Source organism: Panonychus citri, unplaced genomic scaffold (assembly GCF_014898815.1).
Source record: "Panonychus citri isolate SS breed McGregor unplaced genomic scaffold, ASM1489881v1 Contig00101, whole genome shotgun sequence".
NCBI classification, from domain to species: domain Eukaryota; kingdom Metazoa; phylum Arthropoda; class Arachnida; order Trombidiformes; family Tetranychidae; genus Panonychus; species Panonychus citri.
Genome location: NW_026515506.1, coordinates 611220 through 632551, shown reverse-complemented (window position 1 = coordinate 632551; position 21332 = coordinate 611220). Strand labels below are relative to the sequence as shown.

The window sequence follows — 21332 nt, the reverse complement described above, 5'->3', positions numbered from 1 at the left end:
TTAATTTTTTTTTTACTTTATTAACTTTTAATTGTTGTGTATTTATCATAATTCAATCTCGTAATAAGAGTTAATCATTTGTGTGCCATCAATTAACAATTTAGAAATTATAAAAATAATGTAATAGTAAAAGAAACAACAATTAACAGCTTATTATATTTGTTACTCTGATTTTCATATGATTAATATGATTAATTAATCATCGATTGTGTTAATTGTTGTGAAAACCCAAGTATTCACCCCTCAAGGCAACAACAAGGTAAATGTTTTAATTGTATCGTTTAGTTGTTAATTGTTTTAAATTGGGGAAAATAAACAAATTGATAGTTTATTGTTTCCCTTAATTAATAACTGACTAGTCAACTCATTTGATTACTAAAAAATCCTAATGATAAAAATACAACGTTAAAAAAATGAACAATTAACCAAAAAAAAGCTTAATTAGGTCACAATTGTACTTTAAATGGCACCATGTATGGACAATTAGTAATAATTAAAAGTTAGGGAGTGAAATATAGTGACAATTAAGTGTAACAATGACAACAATTAACGGTGAGGCTTGTTAATTGTGAAAAAACGGATGACAAATAGTGATGTTCAATCAAGATGATTAAGATGAAGAGGATGATGATTACACAATAATAGACACCAGCATCAGTGGCAGCCTTGGGTGTTAATCAATCCTAATCAAAGTAATCAACTAATTGTGATGAAGGTGGTTTATGTATGTGTATATTAGTGTAATTAATTAAATAAATGAGTTTGTCTAATTGTCTTTAACCAGCAATTATTGGGTAAGCTTGGGCAATTATCGGACTTGATAAAGGTGTTAACAATTTACCCTTAATTAGATCAGCTCCTCTTTCAGCAATCATGATTGTTGGTGCATTAGTGTTACCGGAAATGATTGTCGGCATAACCGAGGCATCAATTACCCTTAAACCGGAAACACCGCCGAGAACTCTTAATTCAGGGTCAACTACCGCCGTGGGATCCCAAGAAGAGCCCATTTTACAAGTACCAACCGGGTGGTAAATCGTCGAGGTGAAAACACGAGCGACACAGGCAAGGTACTCATCGGACAGGTAAATGTAAACCTCACAGCCCGGGAAAACGGTTTCAATCAGTTTAGCCCCAAAAGAGGCCAGTGGAGGCGATAAGCCGATGGCCAGAGCTATTTTCATGGCCTCGACGATGGTCAAAACATCATCCGGATGAGATAAGTATTTGGGATCAATGATTGGATGATCATAGGGATTAGCTGATCTTAAACGGACATAACCTCGACTTTTGGGTCTCAATAAAACGGGGTCAAGGGTAAAAGTGTCTACAAGAGTATAAGGTAGGAAAACACGGTTCCAAATTTCCGGATTAAGGCCAGTTAATCCGACTAAACTTTTACCACCATCGGCAACAACATTACCCGTTACAAAGTGCATCTCAACGTCAGGCCAATCTATCGTTTGGTTAACCCGTTTTGTACGGATAAATGCTAACCCTTCAACTCCACCCAAAGAGGTTAAAGGTCCATTTCCTTTGGTAAAATATTTTCCCAAATTGGCTGCATTGAAAATACGATCTTGAGATAGAGTGACCTTTGCATTGATTGAGAAGGTCATTCCACCGGGATAAATGTGATCTTGAAGATTGGCACCAACAGGTAGATCAGCAATCACAGGAATCTAAATAACGTGAAGAAACAACAATAAAGTTAAAACAATTAAATGATCGTTGATGAAAGTTAATTGTCAAAAATTGGAATTGAATCTTGACAAGTTGACTGAATGAAACAATCACAAGTCAAATCATAATCAATTAGAGTAGTTAATTAGATTGTTAGATTACTCACCCCGTGATCTTTAAGGTGCTGTGCGGGTCCAATTCCTGAGATCATCAATAATTGTGGTGAATTAATTGATCCACCGGATAAGATAATCTCTTTTCGAGCATAAACCAAATAAGAAAGTGAAAAACGATCAAATTGAACAGCGACTGCTTTTTTCATCTCATTGAAAATTATCTGAGAATAAAGTGATTTAATTAATTACCAACAATTAAGACAATCAGTCAACACTTACTCTTGTTACATAAGCGAATGCAATCACGTGAAGATTAGGCCGATTCTTGGCCGGAATTAAATAGGCCTTCGCTGTACTACAACGGGCACCTCGTCTTATTGTACCTTGAGGGATCGTGAAACCTTTTGGGATGATTAAGAGATAATTAGTTAACAGTTAAATCAACTGCTGGGTAATTGAGGATAAGACAACAATCAATGGGATACCAATGAAAAGGTAAATTATCAATCAAATTGATCTGAAAACTTATTACAACAATCAACTAATCATCAGCATATATTAATAGTTGATCAATTTTTATATTGTTACTTAAATTGTTTCGTATTTTTTTATTATTATTATTCAACAATCAATTCTGATTATTTGTGATTACAGTTGAAAACTATTCCTTTTATTATCAGTTAATGTTATTTATATTATCACAATCAATTCACAATTTAATGAAAATTGATTCAGATTAACAATCAATGACTATTTGAATATTAATATTTTTCATCTAATTTTGTAAATCTGGTTGATTCTTTACAATCAAATTTAAATTGTTGTATTATTATTATTATTTAGTTATTGTTATTGGAAGCATAAATAATGATTACTTGATAATCAAATTGTAATCATAACTAATCAACTACTAATCATTAATTAACCATAAACCATGTAATTGATTTACTTTTTGTTTGATTGTTAGTAATGAGAAAGTAAAAATTAAACCATGAAAAATTTGATATCATGATTGTTGATTACAATTAGCAAGCAATCAGCTTTTTGATCATTGATAATTTAACGAAACTGTTGATCACAATTAAGATTAACAATCAGTAGCAATTTTCAAAACCAAAGCTAATCATTATCTCGTGTCAATTTAAATTGTCAACCAAATGATTTCACGATTAACTCAACTAATAATTGTTATCAATTGTAATCAACGGATTAAACAATTGAATCATCAATTAATTAGATTGTTATTAATTATAATGTTAAATTTTCTCTCCTCTTGATTGATAACAATTTAATTTTAAGATCTTCTTTCACTTGCAATTAAAACTAATCTTTGATTGTAATGATTAAAGATCGTGATCTTTTTTATATGTATTAATCAACATAATTAGCGTTGTTATTTCAACAACAATTATGATTAAGTTACATTGTGTGATTAATAATTTACTAAACTACAATTGGCGTTGATTGATCAATAATAGTAATCATAATATTACAATCTAAATTAAGTTGTTTCCAATTGATTGATTGACTTTGATTGTAACAATTGTGGTAAAATTGATCAGCTTTACTTTGATATAATATAATAAAAAAAAATCTGAACTGGATTAGTCTTAATTGTTGTTGATTAGATATAAGAATGGGTTATCATGATTAGTATTAAATATAACATATTATTAGTAAACAATTAAATTGTTATTATCATGTTGATAACTAATTTTAACAAGTTTCATTTCTTGATCCGATCAAAATTGTGATTAATATTTAATTAACTGTTTGAATGTTAATCATCAATGATATTATTAGTTGAGTGTTGGAAAAATTATTTCATCTACTTCACTCGTAACAATTAACTTAATTACTGGTTTTCTTTTTATTTTCACAGTTAATTGTTGTATTTGTTTTTCTCTACCTTTTCTCTATGTAGCAATTAACTTGTTAATCAGTTGTCTACATGTTAATCATGACAATCAACTGATATAATTAATTGCTCATCGTTTGTCAACCTTGATTGACATAAGTGTTAGTTAATTTTTTTTTCAACTGTTGTTAATTATAAGAGTAATCATTGATTTGAAATTATCTTTTAAAGTTGATTGTGATGGTTAACAATTAATAACACTTTTAATTGTTGATATAGTTTAACTGGTTTAATCAACTTTTCACCTTTACCAATGAAAATTTATATATAATCAAGTTAATTTATTGATTGCGATGAAGTTTTGATTGGATTAACTTTAAATCCTCTAATCGATATAATTGATTTTTTTGTTGTGATCAATTCTAACAATTAAAGGATTGATTGTTGTCTATTGGTGATTTGATTTGGGAAAATTGATTATTTGGTTAAACAATTTGATTGATATTTTGATCAACCTTTGAAAGGTAACAATTAAGGTAACAATCAAACAATAGCTTATGGACTGGATTAGTTTTTAAATTGTTCAATCTTATGATTAAGGGACAATTAAATACTAATATTAGGCTAAATCAACAGGACCGTGAAATAATGATTAAGATAATTGTAAAGTTTTCAGGGCTAATTAATTAAATTGTATTAGGAAATACTTGGTTGGTTGGGCAAATATTATGAGTATTAATTATTAAAATCTTTATACGATTAAGATAATTGCTACAACTCAATCAACTGATTCCTTGTGGTTGATAATTATTGAAGTCTTAATTAGACTGGATTAAAAATAAGAAATTAATACAATCAACAATTAGTGATTAAATCAACTAAAATTTTTAAATAGCTAAAGGAAAATGTTAATTGTTACCACTCAAGATTCACAATTGAAACCGGATTAAACTACCTAATTGTTTGATTTACATTGTATTATAAAGTTTACTGGTTAATCTTTTAATTGTCACAATTAAAGTGATGACAATTAACCATCAAAATCTTAACAAGTATTTGTAATGATAAAATCAACTCAAAATTCAATTTAATCAGAATTTTCCCCAGAATTAGAAACCTTTGTGGAAACTTGATTGTGATGATTAAACAATCAATTCCTTAGAATCACAATAAGGTGATTAAAAAGATGATGAGGTTGATTGAATTCATCTAAACACTTAAATGAATCAATTTAATTAGTTAACTTGATTACCTGTTTGAGAAGCGCCATTAACATCAACGTACTTGTAACCCAAAAATTGTCCAGCCGCAGGCCAAGCAGCGCCTAACGGACTTAAGTATGGACTTGATTGAACGGTCAGTGGTCCACCACGACCATGATAACCTGTACAGAGACAAATGAACAATTAACTTAATTAAAGAAAGTGAAACAATCACCAGTAAAAAACGAGGGATTGTCTCCATATTTAGAATTGGAGAGAAATTTATTTTTCTCAACTTGTTTAATTATCGATGATCAATTAAGATATTATTTCATTATAATTGAATAAAATGATTGCATATAAATCAAAGTGAAAATTAATTTCACTGTTTTCATGTTTTAATTATCATGCTGATTGGATATTGACCTTAGATTATAGACTGATTAAGACGATAATTAATTTGACCTGAATAACTGTAAATACTTTAAGAGAAACTGTTCCTTTCGTTATAATTAATAATAATAATAATGATGATGATCATCATTCAATAAAAGAAAAATAAATTAAACCTTAAGAATTGCGATTGAAACAATTAACAAGTTACAATTGGATTGATAGTTGATGTTTAGTTGCCTTTTGATTTACTCTCACAACTGATTAAAACTTTTTACTTTGATTATTAGTTTAATGATAATGTTTGGAAATTGCTGTTAGCAATAGAAAGAGGATTCTCTCAATATCCAATATCATCTTAATCATCTGAACTTGTTGATTAATTAACTGATTAATCATTAATTACTCATTAAATCGTGGGAGAGATTGAAAGTTTTACTTGGACAGTTACCATTAAAAGCGTAATTTGAATCTCTATTGTCTTCGGATTTAAGGAAATATGGAAACACTTCCTCCCAGCTCCATCCGATGGCACCGTTTTTGACCCAATTCTCGTAGTCCAATCGGTTACCTCTAACATAGAGCATCACATTCATTACACTTGACCCTCCAAGGACTCGACCTCGTGGCCAACGGGATCGTTTATCTTTCAGGCCAAAACACGATGACTCTTGAGGCTCCGTCAGGTAGCTCCAGTCCATCGGGGTGTGTTGGAGCATTTGATAGGCGATGGGAATGTCACTTATTATGTTTTCACTTCCACCCGCTTCCAATAGTAAAACCTTAACTCTTGGATCTTCGGACAGTCTATTGGCCAGAACGGAACCAGCAGAACCAGCGCCAACTAGAAATGTTCAAAAATCAACATAATCCATTGATTAGACTTCGAAATAAATTTGAAGAAACAATTGAAATGCTACCAAGAAAAACTTTCCAATCCTAAAAGTTAATTATCTCTGTAGATTTGATTATTATCTTGAAGAATCTTTTTTCTTCCGCTAATTAGTCTTATCATTCCAATTAGGAATTAGTTGCACAGTTAATCAGCAACTTTCATGAACAAAAATTCCAACAATTAAATCAAACTAATCAATAGATTAACAGTTCTAATAATCTTTCAAAGGTTTTCCCTTTAATCTGTGAAAATTGTTGTAAAATCATTTACAATTAGAATGATAAATTATCTGGATTTAGATGATTAGTTTAAGTTGATTGTCCAAACTGAGTTGAGTGAAAAAATGATTAACTCAAACTAAATCTGAAAGTTAATCATTAATATGAAAATGAACAATTAACTCTGATGATTGTGTCATGAAATCATGATTAAGAAACTAACTGTACTTTTTGTGAATTAATTTAATGACAAAATTAACTTTTTTTTTCATTATATTACTTAAATTGTTTGACATGAGTACGATAAATAATCATAAATTGATTTAATTTGATTATCATAAAGACCTCCCTTTGATTGTTACTTTGTTGATATTTGAATAAATTGTTAACCACTTTAAATTGTAATTGAATCTTGATGAATTGATTTAACTGTTAATCTCATATTGTGATATATTCTTGATCATAATCAACATCTTCAGGTTTCATCTAAATTGTTTTCTAAATTGTTTATTGTAAATAATAATAGTATCATAATATATTTAAACTACTTGATAATCAAATATTAATGTATCGATGAACGGAAATAATCACAATCAGTTGATTTGGTTTACAATCAACAAGAAAAAAAAAGTAAAAGTTCATTGAGCTATTAATAAATTATATTCACTCCAAATTTGATTATCCAACATAATCAATAAATTGTTACTATTTAACATGCACCAAGTAGTTGATTCATTGTTTGATCGTTGATTGTTGAATCTAAATTGTGGTTGATTGTTGATTGTTGTTTGATTAATTTGGTTTCACTTTTTTTTGTTGCTCTTTTCTGTTGGATTGTTATTATTATAAAAATGTCTCGTTAATTGTTTACAATTGTTTCTTACAATTGTTATGGATTAAGGTAAAAGTAAATGTTGACCTGATTGAAAAGATTAATTGTTTGATTGTGATTATCTTGAAATAACCCAAAGTTAATTGTGGTTTTGATTAAAAATGTATAATAATCAAACGATTTAAAGGTGAAAACATGTCAATCAAATGTCCAGTTGATTGTGTAAATATTAAGTCAACCAATGAGTAAATTGTTTAATCCAGAAAAGTTTAACTTGATACTAATAATAATTGTGATTAAGTTGATTGTTGTTGTTTTTCAGTCTTAAATCAATTGAATGAAAAAAACAACAACAACAATTATTTTAATGTTATTTCAATTGTCAAAACTGATCAACTTATTATTATCAAATTTTGAATATTAATTCACAACATATGATCAACAATCAATGAATTGTAATAATGTGTCCACTACAATTAACTATTACAATCAACTGGATCAATGGATTAAGATTAAGCTCAAAATACAAGATTAACAGTTTCAGATGGTAAATTACAAGGCAATTATATGAAGTAACAAACAATCTGATTCGGTTAATTGTTAGCTAATTGTCTTACCTATGATATAATCATACTCCTTATCCCAAGTATCTCGAGTGACCGGAAATACAGGGTCACTTTTCCGGGCGATCCAGAATGATAATATCGGTATAAGAGCCGGGAAAAGGGCAACACTTGCTTTGGCAAACATTTTAATTTACTATTAATATCTAAATTGTTAAAGTTAATTGTTACCAGAAAATTAAGGCTACTTTGATGAGATTTAAATTACTTTAATTGCTGTTGATTTCTAATGATGTCTAATGATGATAATGATGATGATGATAATTTAAAGTTTCGAAGATCACAAAGTAAATGATATTTAAATTATCTTTATATTGTTGATTGTGATCACAATAGTTAATTGTGATTTAGCATTTTCTTTTTTTTTTAAATAGTATCACAAGTGGACAAGGGTCAGTGTATATTAGAATTGATGATAATTTTAGTTTGAAATGGTCACAATTTAGTTAATCCATTGATGATTAGTAAAATTAGTCACATTGATTTCCATTGATTATCACATTATCATTAGAGAAACTTTGAAACAATTAAGATAAAAATTGTACACGGAAATATAAATTGTTACAAAATTTTGTGGTTTAATCCAAATGGGCAAATAACAATTAGTAAATTAAGATGGATAAACACTAATCAGATACACAATCGATTGAGAAAAGAAACTTGAAATGATTAAAATTACGATGATACAGTTTGTGAGATGCAAAATTAAACCAAGTTAATAGTAAATCAAGTTAATTGTTATTAAAATATAAGGTCATCTGATTTAGAAAGATGATCAAAGTGATGAGGATGAAAAGTTGCTTCTGGCAGATCTTTAGGATGATGTTGATGCTGTGATGATAATAATGATTAAGATGATGTAGATTATTAGTTAACCCAGAGGCAAATTAAAACCAGAGCTTGAATTTATAAATTGTGATGAATATTAAAAGAAAAATTTGATTAGAATTAAAAAAAAAACGAAACAAAATTAAACACGAATTGATATAAATTGCCCTTGAATGAACGGGATTTAGGATCGGTCGGTTGGTCGATTCTCAAGTGATCTGATGGTGAGTGTACATTTGCTGTGATGGCGATGCAGGAGCTGATGAAGATGAAGATGAAGATGAAGATGCGGATGATAAAAGTGGAGTGAAGGGCAAGGAAATATTTATTAAGGAGAAAAGGGGTTTACATTTAATGCCGACCATTAATCTATAGAACCTGAATAACGGGTCGTGATTAGCGGCCAGTTTTACGGGGTTAACGCGATCAGGCCATTCATTTGTCCTCCTTCTTCATCCTTCCTTCCCCTTTTTCTCATCTTCATGATGATAAGAAAGAGAGAAACTATCTTTCTCTTTCTTATGATGTAATAACTTTCATTTTGATTTTCCCCCTTCTTTCATCATATGTTGATTGTTATTCATCAGTTTGTGTTATTGTGTTTGTCTTGATTGTTTGTTAATTGTTGTTTTTTGTTGATAATTATTGTTATTGGCTTTCCATTTATATAATTTCACTGAGCCAGAAAATTTGATTCCCAATTGAGCATAAAATATATATTTTAGTGGCCAATTAAGTTAACAGTTGATTAACTTTTTGTGAAAGTGTTAAATTGTTGTATCTTTAAGATAATCATATTCATATACGATTAATTAAGACCCTAAATACTTTTAAATTGTAACACTGATAAACCATTGGATTCATTTTCTATTGATTTAATTATTGTTGCTTCTAAATTATCAAAGAAAAAGTCAATCAATAAAAATTAGAGAGAAAAAAAAATTAATCAAATCAACAATTAACAGAATAGAAAAAGTTTCACTTGTTACCAATCAATCAAAAGTTAATTAACGACAATAACAGAATACAAACACTATCAATATTTACCATATCTTTCACTTTAATCACTCAACCCTAATCATTAGACTAATCAATCAAGTTACTTTTAGAAAGTGAAAGTTAATCAAACAATTAATTACAACTTTTATCTAATGTTTATATACACTTTTAAAGCTTCTTCCTCATCGGTTCTCTGGTAGTATAGTGGTCAGTATCCTCGCCTGTCACGCGAGAGACCGGGGTTCGATTCCCCGCCAGAGAGATTTTTTTCTAATTTTTTTTCTTCTTCCAATGAAACGATTAACTTTCTCTCTCTCTCTCCTAATGATAATTAACCTTTATTATTGTTATTACTTTTATCATCTCTATCAACGATTACATAATTAACCACTCAATGAATCATATAATTATCACCTACATTGATTATCACTCATCAGCAATTAAACAAAAAAAATATATACAAACAATTAAAACGATTGAGCCAAAAATTAAATAGCAACAATTTGTGGTTTATTTTTTGTTCATTTAATCAGATTAGTTGAACAATCAATTATATTTTTTTCAGGAAATGTAAACATAGTTACAATTTAATTTGATTGTCTTTCACTTTTGATAATCCTTTCATAACAGGTTAATTATAATCACTCAATGAGTTTTAATTAACCCAACAACAACAACAACAAACTAGGTAAATATATGACAATTTAAATATGACAATTGACAATTAGCTAATTATCCTAGTTTTTTTTAACTCATCAAAATGACAACAAAAAAAAAGTAAAGTTAATCAACTAAATTAACTAAACCAGCTAAATAAATAAAATTAGAAATTGATTTATTAACTTTAATAACAATTTAAATTGATGAACGTTTGTCTTTTCCGTTGATCGTTCAAGTAATCATAATTGTTATCATCATGATTAGTTGATTATCATGATTCCTTTTCCCCACTTTTCCCTATCAACCTATTAAATGTGATATTGGCAATGATTTGTTTAATGATCAAGTTAATCATTGATGATTTTAACTCTTAATTGCTTCACACTTTATTTCACCGGTAAGTTTAATCAAAGAGTCTCAACACAACAACAATACACAATTTGATTGAGACAAAAATCTCAAACAATTTAATAAATTGTAAAACCATCAATTTATCATAATAATAATAATTGATAATATTACGCTGATCACAATTAAAGTTTGTCAGTCTCTCTCTCTCTCTTGTCGTGTTAATTTGATTGTTGATGATTTAGACTTAAATTGTTGTAGTGAAAAAAAAAATTTCCAATTGATGACAATTTATAAATCAACTCTCTCATTTGTTGTTTTGTTTTCTTTTCAAGGTTAAATTGTACATCCGTAAAGACTGAGTTTTTTTTCAATCATGATGAACAATCAACAGATTAAATCATCTCTTACAACAATTACAATTAACCTAAATAAGTTATATTATTTTTTGTTTTCCTACAGGTCTCATCAATTTAACTGTTTAAGTTGATTGTTGATTGTGGTGGTAAATTGTTGATGATAAGAAAAATGATATTTACTATTTATTATCTGTGCAATTGAAGTTAATCAGTTAAATCATTTTGCTTTCTTTCATCATCATCATCATCATCATCTTTTGCTCTGGTTTATATTTTGTTGTTGTCTCATTTAATTTAACCAACAATCAACAATACAAAAAAAAAGTAATTGTTGTTGTTCAATTTTCATTTGATTTACTTTTTGTTTCAAATATTCCTTGAGATTTTAAATGGTTCATATTTTTCTCTATTAAACAGATAATGTTTGTAAACATTTGTTGACGAATGTTGTAAATGTTTCTCATTTAAATTAATTAAGTGTCACAATCAATTGTTTCATGTTTAGGGAGAAAAATTGATTCTCAGTGAAAAAAAAACAAACGGGAAACCAAGTTGATTAATTTTCCAATAGAGGTCACTGTTTATCGAAAAACAAAATTTTTCTTCTCTCTTTCTCTTACTTTTTCTCTTTCTTTCAACCGAAGAAAGAGAAGAAAGAGGGCGACTGCGCATGCGCAGAAGAGAAGTTCATCTGCCATATTTCTTTTTCTCTCTCTACATGAACACCGAACATTTCAACCTTCATTTGATTCAATTTTGATTGTGATTAATTGTGATTTTATTTTATTATTGATTTTTTTTGTTTGATTCTTCATTTAATTTTTTTTCGTTTACATGTTTGCTTAATTAATTAACATCATTCCATTTAATTATTTTGGTTGTCCGCCCTTTTTTTCTCCTCTTACTATTTCTATCTTGGTCTTTGATTTTTTTCTTCTCTCTCTCTCTCTGTGGTCCTAACTCTCTTTCTTTTCTCTCTTTCTCTTTTTACTCTTCTCTTTTTCTCTAACATTCATCATTCACTACAATATATTCATCTTGTTGTTTTATGTGAATAGTTTTGTTTCTTTTCCCTTCACTCCCTTTTTTCTTCTAACGACGACCACCACAACTTCTACTACTTCTTCATCATCTTTTTATTCATCTTCATCAGCATAATCGGTTTATTAACATAATTATTACGAATCCATCCAAAAATGCCTAAACCAATAAGTGTACGTGTTACCACTATGGACGCTGAATTGGAATTTACCATTCAGCCCAATACAACAGGTAAACAACTTTATGACCAAGTAAGTATCCACCTTTTGATTTTTTTCTTCTATTCTCCTTTCCCTTTTCCTCTTTTGTCTTTCTCTACTTTCCTTTTTTGACTTTTCTCTCTGTCTGTCTTTTCTCTCTCTCTCTCTCTTATCTTTCACCTTTCTGTTGCCATCTCTGTCTTTTCTCTTACTTTTTTATTTATGTCTTTCTTTTTCTCTTCTCTTCTCTTTTTCTTTTTCTCTCTTTCTTGGACAGGTTGTCAAAACAATCGGCTTACGTGAAGTTTGGTTCTTTGCCTTACAATATGTTGATAGTAAAGGTTATACAACTTGGTTGAAGTTAAACAAAAAAGTATTGAGTCAAGACGTCAAGAAAGAAAGTCCTTTACAATTTAAATTCCGTGCCAAATTTTTCCCAGAGGAGGTAACCGAGGAGATTATTCAAGATATTACCCTGGTTGGTTCTAATTTTACATAATATTTATATATATAAATAATGTCGAGACATATTATTAACCATTGTCAGTTTGCCATCATCACACTACCACCATCATACACGTATTAATACCAATCAATTCCATCACTTCTTTAAAACCACCACCACCACCACTATCATCAGCATCACCATCATCCTATCATCAGATGAAGCACCAAAAAAAAACGCTGCCAATATCAACAATCACATCAACAGATTAATGTTACAATTAATGATAATCATCAAATATCTATCACAGCGCAGCAACAATCACATGATGACGAATGACTAAGCTATCGGTTTTTTTTTGAGGTTTGACTTTGATGATAATCAGATAGGAAGCAATGGGCAATGGGAGCAAAGTGTGCGTGTTTTGTCTGAGTTAACTGTAAAACAACACACGAATGAAAGTGAAAGTGAGAGAGAAAGAGAGAGGGAGAGACAGACAATTAGACAGAAAATGAAATAGAAAATAAAAAAAAACAGTAATGTAGGAAACATTAAAAGTAAAAAGTAGGAGGAGAATCTATTTACTTCAAATGAATAGCAAAAATCTATTGATTGTGTAGCTCCGACCTTTCTGATTCCCCTTCTTTCTGAAATGAGAATCATGGTAATCAGCTTATACATTATTATATATCCTCTTTCATCTTTTTGTAATTAGCATCAAAAAGGTTGATCTCAATTTCATTTGTAGTCAATATGGAATTTATTCATTAACTTTTTTTTTCTATTACATATTTTAGTTAATTATTTGAATATTTAGTCAGTAATTTCATTATTTTTGCTCTGCTTTTTACTCTCATGAGATTCTGTCTCTCTAGTCTAATTTATCCTCCAATATTAACATAGACATTCATTAGAGTAAATTACCCTCTCTCTCTATTACTGTACTTGTAACTGAATTTCCTTGTCATTGAAAGACAAACAGAAAAAAAGTTGATAGTCAATCGATGAACAAAAAGGAAGTATCATAAATATATAAATTATTATTTGTGTCTACTTGTTTTTTTTCAGGCTTCATCGTTCATCATCATAATGTGTTTGTTATCATTATTTCATTTTTCTAATCAAACTAGATTTTATTATGAAAATCATCACTTTCCAGTTCTCTGATTACATTTACTGTCTCTTATTGCTACCTTGGCCAATTTAACTTGATCCGGGTTTTCATCATAATTGATAATTAATAGTGTGATTGGTAATGATGATTGGTTTTCGACTTTGGTTTATTTTACCATTTTTGTTCATTATTTACTATTTATTTTAATTTCTGTTGACTAATGATTTATTTCTCTTTCTCTTTCTCTTCCTTTTTATTTTGGTTTATTTGTGTCTTTCTCATTCTGATAGAAACTTTTCTACCTTCAAGTTAAAAATGCAATACTTTGTGATGAGATTTATTGTCCACCCGAAACCTCTGTTCTTGTTGCCTCTTATGCTGTTCAAGCCAAATTTGGTGATTACAATCCAGAAAACATGCCACCCGTTTCATTGTCAAATGAGAGACTTTTGCCTCAACGAGTTATGGATCAACATAAGCTTACCCGTGAACAATGGGAGGAAAGGATCACTAGTTGGTGGGCTGAACATAAAGGAATGCCTCGTGAAGATGCTATGCTGGAATATTTGAAAATAGCTCAAGATCTGGAAATGTATGGAGTCAATTATTTTGAAATCAAAAATAAGAAAGGAACCGACCTATGGCTCGGTGTTGATGCCCTTGGATTAAATATTTATGAAAAGGAAGATAAATTAACTCCAAAGATTGGTTTTCCTTGGTGTGAGATACGTAACATCTCTTTCAATGACAAACGTTTCACCATCAAACCAATAGATAAAAAGGCTCCCGATTTTGTCTTCATTGCTCCTCGATTACGAATCAACAAACGTATTCTTGCTCTTTGTATGGGAAATCATGAATTGTATATGCGAAGACGTAAACCTGATTCAATTGAGATCCAACAAATGAAAGCTCAAGCTAAAGAGGAAAAGGCAACTAGACAACAGGAAAGAGAAAAATTGAAGAAAGAAATTGAATTACGAGAGGCTGCGGAAAAGAAACAACAAGAATATGCGGAAAGATTGCAAAGGATGCAAGAAGAAATGGAGAAGAGGCAAAGAGAACTAATGGAAGCTCAAGAGACCATTAGAAAACTAGAAGAACAATTGAAGCTGATGCAAAGCGCTAAAGAAGAATTGGAATTGAAACAAAATGAATTGGAAGAAATGATGAAACAATTAGAACAATCTAAAGAAATGGAACATGAGGAAAGAACTAGATTAGAAGATGCAATTCGAAGTAAACAAGAAGAAGTCCAAAGAATGGAAAATGAGGTTCAACAAAAAGATGAGGAAACTAGAAGATTACAAGAGGAGGTTGAAGCTGCCCGGCGGGTTCAAGAAGAGGCCACTGCTGCCATTATTGCTGCATCAACCACACCTCAACACCTCAATCTAAGAGAGGATGATAACGAAGAAAATGATGAGCTTCCTAACGGTGAAATCGGTAAGTTCCATGTTCCCATTTAATAACTTCCACTACCTTTTATTAAAATATTTCCAACATATGATATGAATCCACTTATCATCCTTTTCCCATTCCCTCATCTCTCTTTTTCTCATAATCTCATTTTTCCATTTTCTACTTGTCATTCTCTCTCTCTCTCTCTCTCTCTTTCTTTCTTTCTCTCTTTCACTCTTACTTTGCCTTCATTTATAAACAAATATATTTTTTCCTCTTTTTGTTTCTAGGTGCTGATCTTGAAATTCAAATGGGTGGAGATGTTCATCATCCTGAAGAGGAAAGAGAGACAGCCGTCTCCAAGAAAAAAGACTTACAAGAGCAGTTGAAGGTTGGTCTCATGAAAAAACAATTATTCATCTCTTACTCTTTCAATCATCTTTCTCTTTTTTCTTTTCTCTACCTGTTCCTCTTTACCTATAAATATCCACAATTCTATTATACTATTATTATGTATTCTAAACGTTCTCTCTTTTGTTTCTTTTTTTTCTTTTTCACTTTCTTTCCACTTGGCTTTCTATCATCTCTCTTATCTTTTCAATCTCTCTCACATCTACCCACTTTTACAGATTCTAAGCAAAGATTTGGCTGCAGCTAAAGACGATTCTAAAGTTAGCAAAAATGATATTCTTCACCAAGAAAACGTGAGGCAAGGACGAGACAAATACAAAACACTGAGAGAAATTCGTAAAGGCAATACTAAAAGACGAGTTGACCAATTCGAGAATATGTAAAATCTTCTCCATCTCCCAATTTTTCCCTTTCCCTTTATCTAGAGGTATAATTTCCACCATTTTATCTAATTTGCCCCTCTCTCTCTCTCTCTCTCTGCAATTCCTTTGCTTGTTAAGTAGCCTTATCGAATACAAACAAATCAAATTCCAATGTAAATCACTTTTTTTTCACAATCAGAATTCCAGAAGAAATTTTATTCTAAATTCTGATCAATCAGTTTACCGGTTTTTTTTACTTTTCCATGGGAAAGAAAAAAAAATGGTTTCTTGCAATTGGAAATCACGGAAATCACAACAATCAACATCAAATAATTTTTAAGATGTTAAAATTATTATTATTATATTATTATTATTAATGATGATAAAATGAGAAGAGAAAAATTCACACAGAATATTAATATTGATCAAAAAGAAAAAGAAACAGAACAAAATTGCATATGATAATTATTTACACGAAAATAATTATGTATTTTTTTCTTACAACAAAATTGTATTAAAACTTCACAATTGTGACTTGACACACACACACAGAAACAAAAAAAATGAATAAAACAAAATCACCTACACTTTTAATTACAATCAAATTTTTGTTATCTAAAAATAGTCAGAATTCTAATTCGACACAAAAATGTAATAAGTAGATTAATTGTTCCAATGAATTGATTGTTAATCATTGTAATTCTAAACCCGATTATTATCAAAGAAATTAAAACAATTCGTTTTCAGAATTCCACCCAAACCATTTATTCAATCGTTTCTCCGATGGATCAGAAACCCAATTGCATGAGAATAGAGATTATTATCGATAAACTTATCAAAGAAAAAAACCAAATTATTCCCGCGAAATTTCATATTTGAACCAAGTCGATCTGCGTAATGGACCATTGAATGAAGAATAACAAAATCAGCTGATCGTCGATTTAGTATTAAGAGTTATCCAATTCCACATGATAGAGTTTCTACTGAATAAGATTTTAAGAAAATTAATTGTGATCTAATGTTCGAGTATCTTTCGAGTTCAGCTGACTGAATTTTTCGAAAACTAATATGGAATGAAATTCGAGTTGAAATAATAGTTGGTGATTAAAGATTATAATCTTATTACTGTTAGGAATAACGATGAAATGAAAGGAGAAATTAAATGGATAATTAGATTTGATTTGGTGGTGAAAATTGCGATTAATTTTTCAAGATGAATGAGGAAACAATTAATGTTGTCGTTGGTTAACCGAGACTTTGAATAGTTGTTAATGACAATCAATTAACAATTAAATCACTGGCTTATCAAGTACTAACAATCAATTGAACAATTCAATTAGTTTTTCTCATTGTTTTCAATATTTCTTTTCCTCTTCCTAGTAAAATCATTGATGCTAAGTTTGTTTTAATAGTAGATAAAACAATTAACTTAATCGTTTGAAGAATTACAATTAAATTGGTGTAGAAAATACAATTGTTAACAAAGAGATGTAAATCAAATGGAAAACAATACCGATTCGAATTTTTTGATTACTAAGATTAATCATTTGATTGTTATTAAGTATAAAAGGAATCAAGATGATTAAGGTTAACAATTGATTTTTAATTACTAACGAAATGAAGTCTTTAATTATTCTCGTTGCTCTCATTGGCTTTGCCTCTAGTAAAAGTCGACCTCGTTTATCTATCGATGGACTAGATCCAATGTCCGATGAGATGATTAAGCAAATTAATTCACTTGGAACTACCTGGAAGGTAAGTTTGATTAGTGTCCAATCGAATATTGTGAAAATGTGAGATTAATTGTTCTTTCTTCCATAGGCCGGTAAAAACTTCGAAGGACTTCCAATTTCTCATGTTAAGAATTTACTTGGTGTTCGAAAAAGTGAATCAATCTTAAAGTTACCTCGAGTTTATCATCAAATTAACGACGATTTACCAGCCACCTTTGATGCACGAGAAGCTTGGCCTAATTGTACATCAACTCGACTTATTCGTGATCAAGGTTCTTGTGGATCATGTTGGGCATTTGGTTCAGTAGAAGCGATGTCGGATCGAATTTGTATTGCATCTAAAGGGAAAATTCAAGTCGATTTATCAGCTGAAGATGTTCTCGATTGTTGTGAAGATTGTGGATTTGGTTGTGGTGGTGGTGATCCAGGGGAAGCTTGGAATTACTTTCAAGCATCAGGCGTTGTCTCTGGTGGATTATATCAAGGAACTGGTTGTCTTCCTTACTCAATTGCTCCATGTGAACACCACGTTGAAGGACCTCGTCCGGCTTGTGGTGATCAAGATGCAGCACAATGTACCAGGAGTTGTGTTCCAGGATATTCAAAATCTTTCAAGGACGATAAACACTTCGGTCGTGCTCCATATTCTGTTGAAGGTGCACAACAAATAATGAAGGAAATTATGACCAATGGTCCAGTTACCGCCAGTTTTGAGGTCTACGCTGATTTCCCAACTTACAAATCAGGTTTGTTTGAACGAATTCGGTTCTTTAAGAACAAAATAAAAACATCTCTTTTACCGTTGTAGGTGTGTATCAACAAGTATCTGAAGATTTTCTCGGAGGACATGCAATCAAAATTCTTGGTTGGGGAACTGAAAATAATGTTGATTATTGGCTGGTTGCTAATTCTTGGAACACTGATTGGGGTGACAAAGGTTAGTTTTAGGATTTCGATCAATGTTGAACTTGTACTGTTTTTACTAATTTGATTGGTTTACTTTTCATCAGGTTACTTTAAAATCCGACGAGGAACCAACGAATGTGGCATTGAATATAATGTTGTCGCTGGATTACCACGTATCTAAATGGATAGAGATTATAGGAATGATCAACGTGTTTTTTTGAACACTTTTCTCAAAATGTTGCCTCGATGAAGAAAGTCGATAAACTCTCTTTCACATTTCGTTTCTTATAAAATTAAATAATTGTTTTGAACATTCTCACCTTGAAAAACTTTTCGCAAACTTATTACTTATCACCAAATTTGAGCAATCTTAATTGAATATAAATGAAATAATGAGAATGAATGCCACCACTCCAAAGGAAATTAAGCAAAAGACAAGATTTAGCTGAGCTGACAACATCATCGCAAGAAGGAAAGTTTAAATTAGACTTGAACATTAGATACGAAAAGTTTGGAAGATCCCTCACTATTGGGTAAAAGTGGATAAAATTGAATTAAATCCAATAATATTCATCAGAGACAAATCGAACGTTCTCTCGGGTCTCAAGATCAAAGACATGGTAAAAGAAACGGTAATGAACTCGGATTTTAATTATGATATAATCAACATAGAAGCAACGCGAGGTGGTTGCAAAGTAACGGTTATGGACACTAATAAAAGGAATCTTCTAATGAGGCATCTGGAACAAGAAAAACGCCTAAAAGACAACAACAATCTTTCAATGGTCATTCCAGAGCTAAACGAGCCAAAAATATCCTTCGATATGGACAAAGGTATGACGATCAATGAAGATAATGCTTCCGAATGGACTGAAAAGTTCAAGAAATGGAATCAATGAGCGGATGAAACTAAAGTTATAAACATTGATAAAAGACCGAGATACACGAGAGTTGTTTTAGAAATAACATCTAGAATTCGATCAGGTCTGGATGATCAAAAAATCAGAGGGATGATAAATATTGGATGGAAAAAAAGTAAAAGTCTATGATAATATGGACATCAATCTATGCTACAACTGTTCAAGGTGGGGCCATAAAACCAGCTCATGTCAAGCGCTCATATGCTGTGCGTTCTGTTCGAAGCATCACAAAACGATGGAATGTCCAGTTAAAAGGGAAAATAATTTACTTTATTGTAATCCGTGTGGTGCGAAAGGCCATTCAGCATTAGATAAAAATTGTTCTGAATTCACAAGACAAATTAAAATGTCGCTTCTTAGAGTAAATCATATGTATTTGTATCTCTACTTACGTCACTTAGATCAGACAATCAACTGAATGAATCACAAGAGGGAACCACTAACACTTCCACCTCGTCAAAATGGCAACTGAACCTATAAACCCCTTTTGCAAATGTAGACTAGAATGTAACATTCTTGGTAATTATTGTTACTAAAGTGAATAAAAAATTTTGCTTTCTTACAAAAACTGTAAATTAATTGCTCTGTGTCTTCTTTATTACAATGCCACTTCCGGCCTTTCAAGCTCTCAAGAAGAGACCAATCGCTGTAGATAAAGTGTCGATAGAAGAATATGTAGAAAAAGCCAAAGAATATGGTGTAAAAGAAGTCAAGATACCGAAATGTTTATTGGAAACAGTTGTACCGAAAAGCTCAGAGGTTAAAAGGTCGAGAAAAACCAAAGGCCTTGCCATTATCTACTTTTACTTGGAAAAAAGCTATGGAGTGTACAATGGTATCCTTGGACAACAACTACGGTGGTTAAACAACTGGAGTCCTGCTGAAATGAAAGGAATGAGAGTAACCGACTACTCCATTGATTGCTTTAGAATTGAAGTCAAAAAACGCTCCTAAAAACGAGGAATGAATTGGCACGAAATAAGTTGATGACTGTTAGTCTACGCCATGGCAATATTAGAGCGTTTGACATGGACTGTGTGGACACAAAGGAACTCGTCTCATACTCGGCCATAAAGAGTGAAATGAGTAGATTACGAAACAGTGAAAATTATAAACACTCAGTTTACTTTGAAATGGATGATAAACTGATCACATCACAATTGGAAGAAAACATCAAAAAAGAGGAGATAAAGAAAGGCTACCTTAAAGCATTTCGATTTTCGCTCTCATTATATATGTAATGATGAAAAGATATTATCATTTTATGAGGAAAGAGAAACAATCAACCAAATCTTTCCCTTTCTCTCCTCTTTCTTTTTCTCTTTCTTTCTCTATGATAAATTTACACGGGATACATTTAACTGTTAACTTAAATTCTAATTGTTGTTTAACAATAATTAGGCTCCTTATAATTACACATAATCAATTTGATTGAATTAATTGGATTCTGATTAACAAAGTGTCAACATTAAAATTTCTTAATTATCAGTTTTTCTGTTTTCTGTTTTACTGTTTTCTGTTTTCTCTGAATAATAACCAAAGTTATTATATATATTAATTAATTTTAACTTTAGAGGGGGTTATTGTTTGGATGATTGGTAGTGTTAACCTTGTACTTATAATCAATTGAGCCAAATTGTAAAAGTGTTGTTTTCTTCTCATACAAACAAATTATTTGCGGTGCAGTTAAATTTCTAAATTGTTTTAAACTCCAAGATGGAATATGCTAAATTCAACATTAATGGTCACATTAGAAATCGAGTCGGAATACAAGGGAAACGCTAT

The 21332-nt window shown here is 30.6% G+C and overlaps 3 protein-coding genes and 1 non-coding gene across 4 annotated transcripts; 3 read left to right on the top strand and 1 right to left on the bottom strand.

Annotated features, from left to right (window-relative positions):
- Positions 1–4: 4 nt before the first annotated feature.
- Positions 5–8998, bottom strand: LOC128388693 (glucose dehydrogenase [FAD, quinone]-like). Its single transcript, XM_053348124.1, has 6 exons — positions 7815–8998; positions 5704–6096; positions 4910–5041; positions 2079–2200; positions 1850–2020; positions 5–1682 (listed from the first exon to the last, which is right to left on the bottom strand). Exons 1-6 carry the CDS (start codon positions 7945–7947, stop codon positions 777–779), a joined length of 1857 nt encoding a protein of 618 aa, XP_053204099.1. The 5' UTR covers positions 7948–8998; the 3' UTR covers positions 5–776.
- An 839-nt stretch (positions 8999–9837) lies between these two features.
- Positions 9838–9909, top strand: Trnad-guc (transfer RNA aspartic acid (anticodon GUC)). The gene has a single exon. It is a non-coding gene; the product is annotated as a tRNA-Asp (tRNA).
- A 1500-nt stretch (positions 9910–11409) lies between these two features.
- Positions 11410–16582, top strand: LOC128388626 (moesin/ezrin/radixin homolog 1-like). Its single transcript, XM_053348055.1, has 5 exons — positions 11410–12306; positions 12533–12733; positions 14105–15260; positions 15506–15606; positions 15845–16582. Exons 1-5 carry the CDS (start codon positions 12211–12213, stop codon positions 16007–16009), a joined length of 1719 nt encoding a protein of 572 aa, XP_053204030.1. The 5' UTR covers positions 11410–12210; the 3' UTR covers positions 16010–16582.
- Positions 16583–17575: 993 nt separating this feature from the next.
- LOC128388627 (cathepsin B-like) lies at positions 17576–18956 on the top strand. The gene is made up of 4 exons (XM_053348056.1): positions 17576–17743; positions 17810–18467; positions 18530–18658; positions 18732–18956. Exons 1-4 carry the CDS (start codon positions 17606–17608, stop codon positions 18806–18808), a joined length of 1002 nt encoding a protein of 333 aa, XP_053204031.1. The 5' UTR covers positions 17576–17605; the 3' UTR covers positions 18809–18956.
- Positions 18957–21332: the final 2376 nt, after the last annotated feature.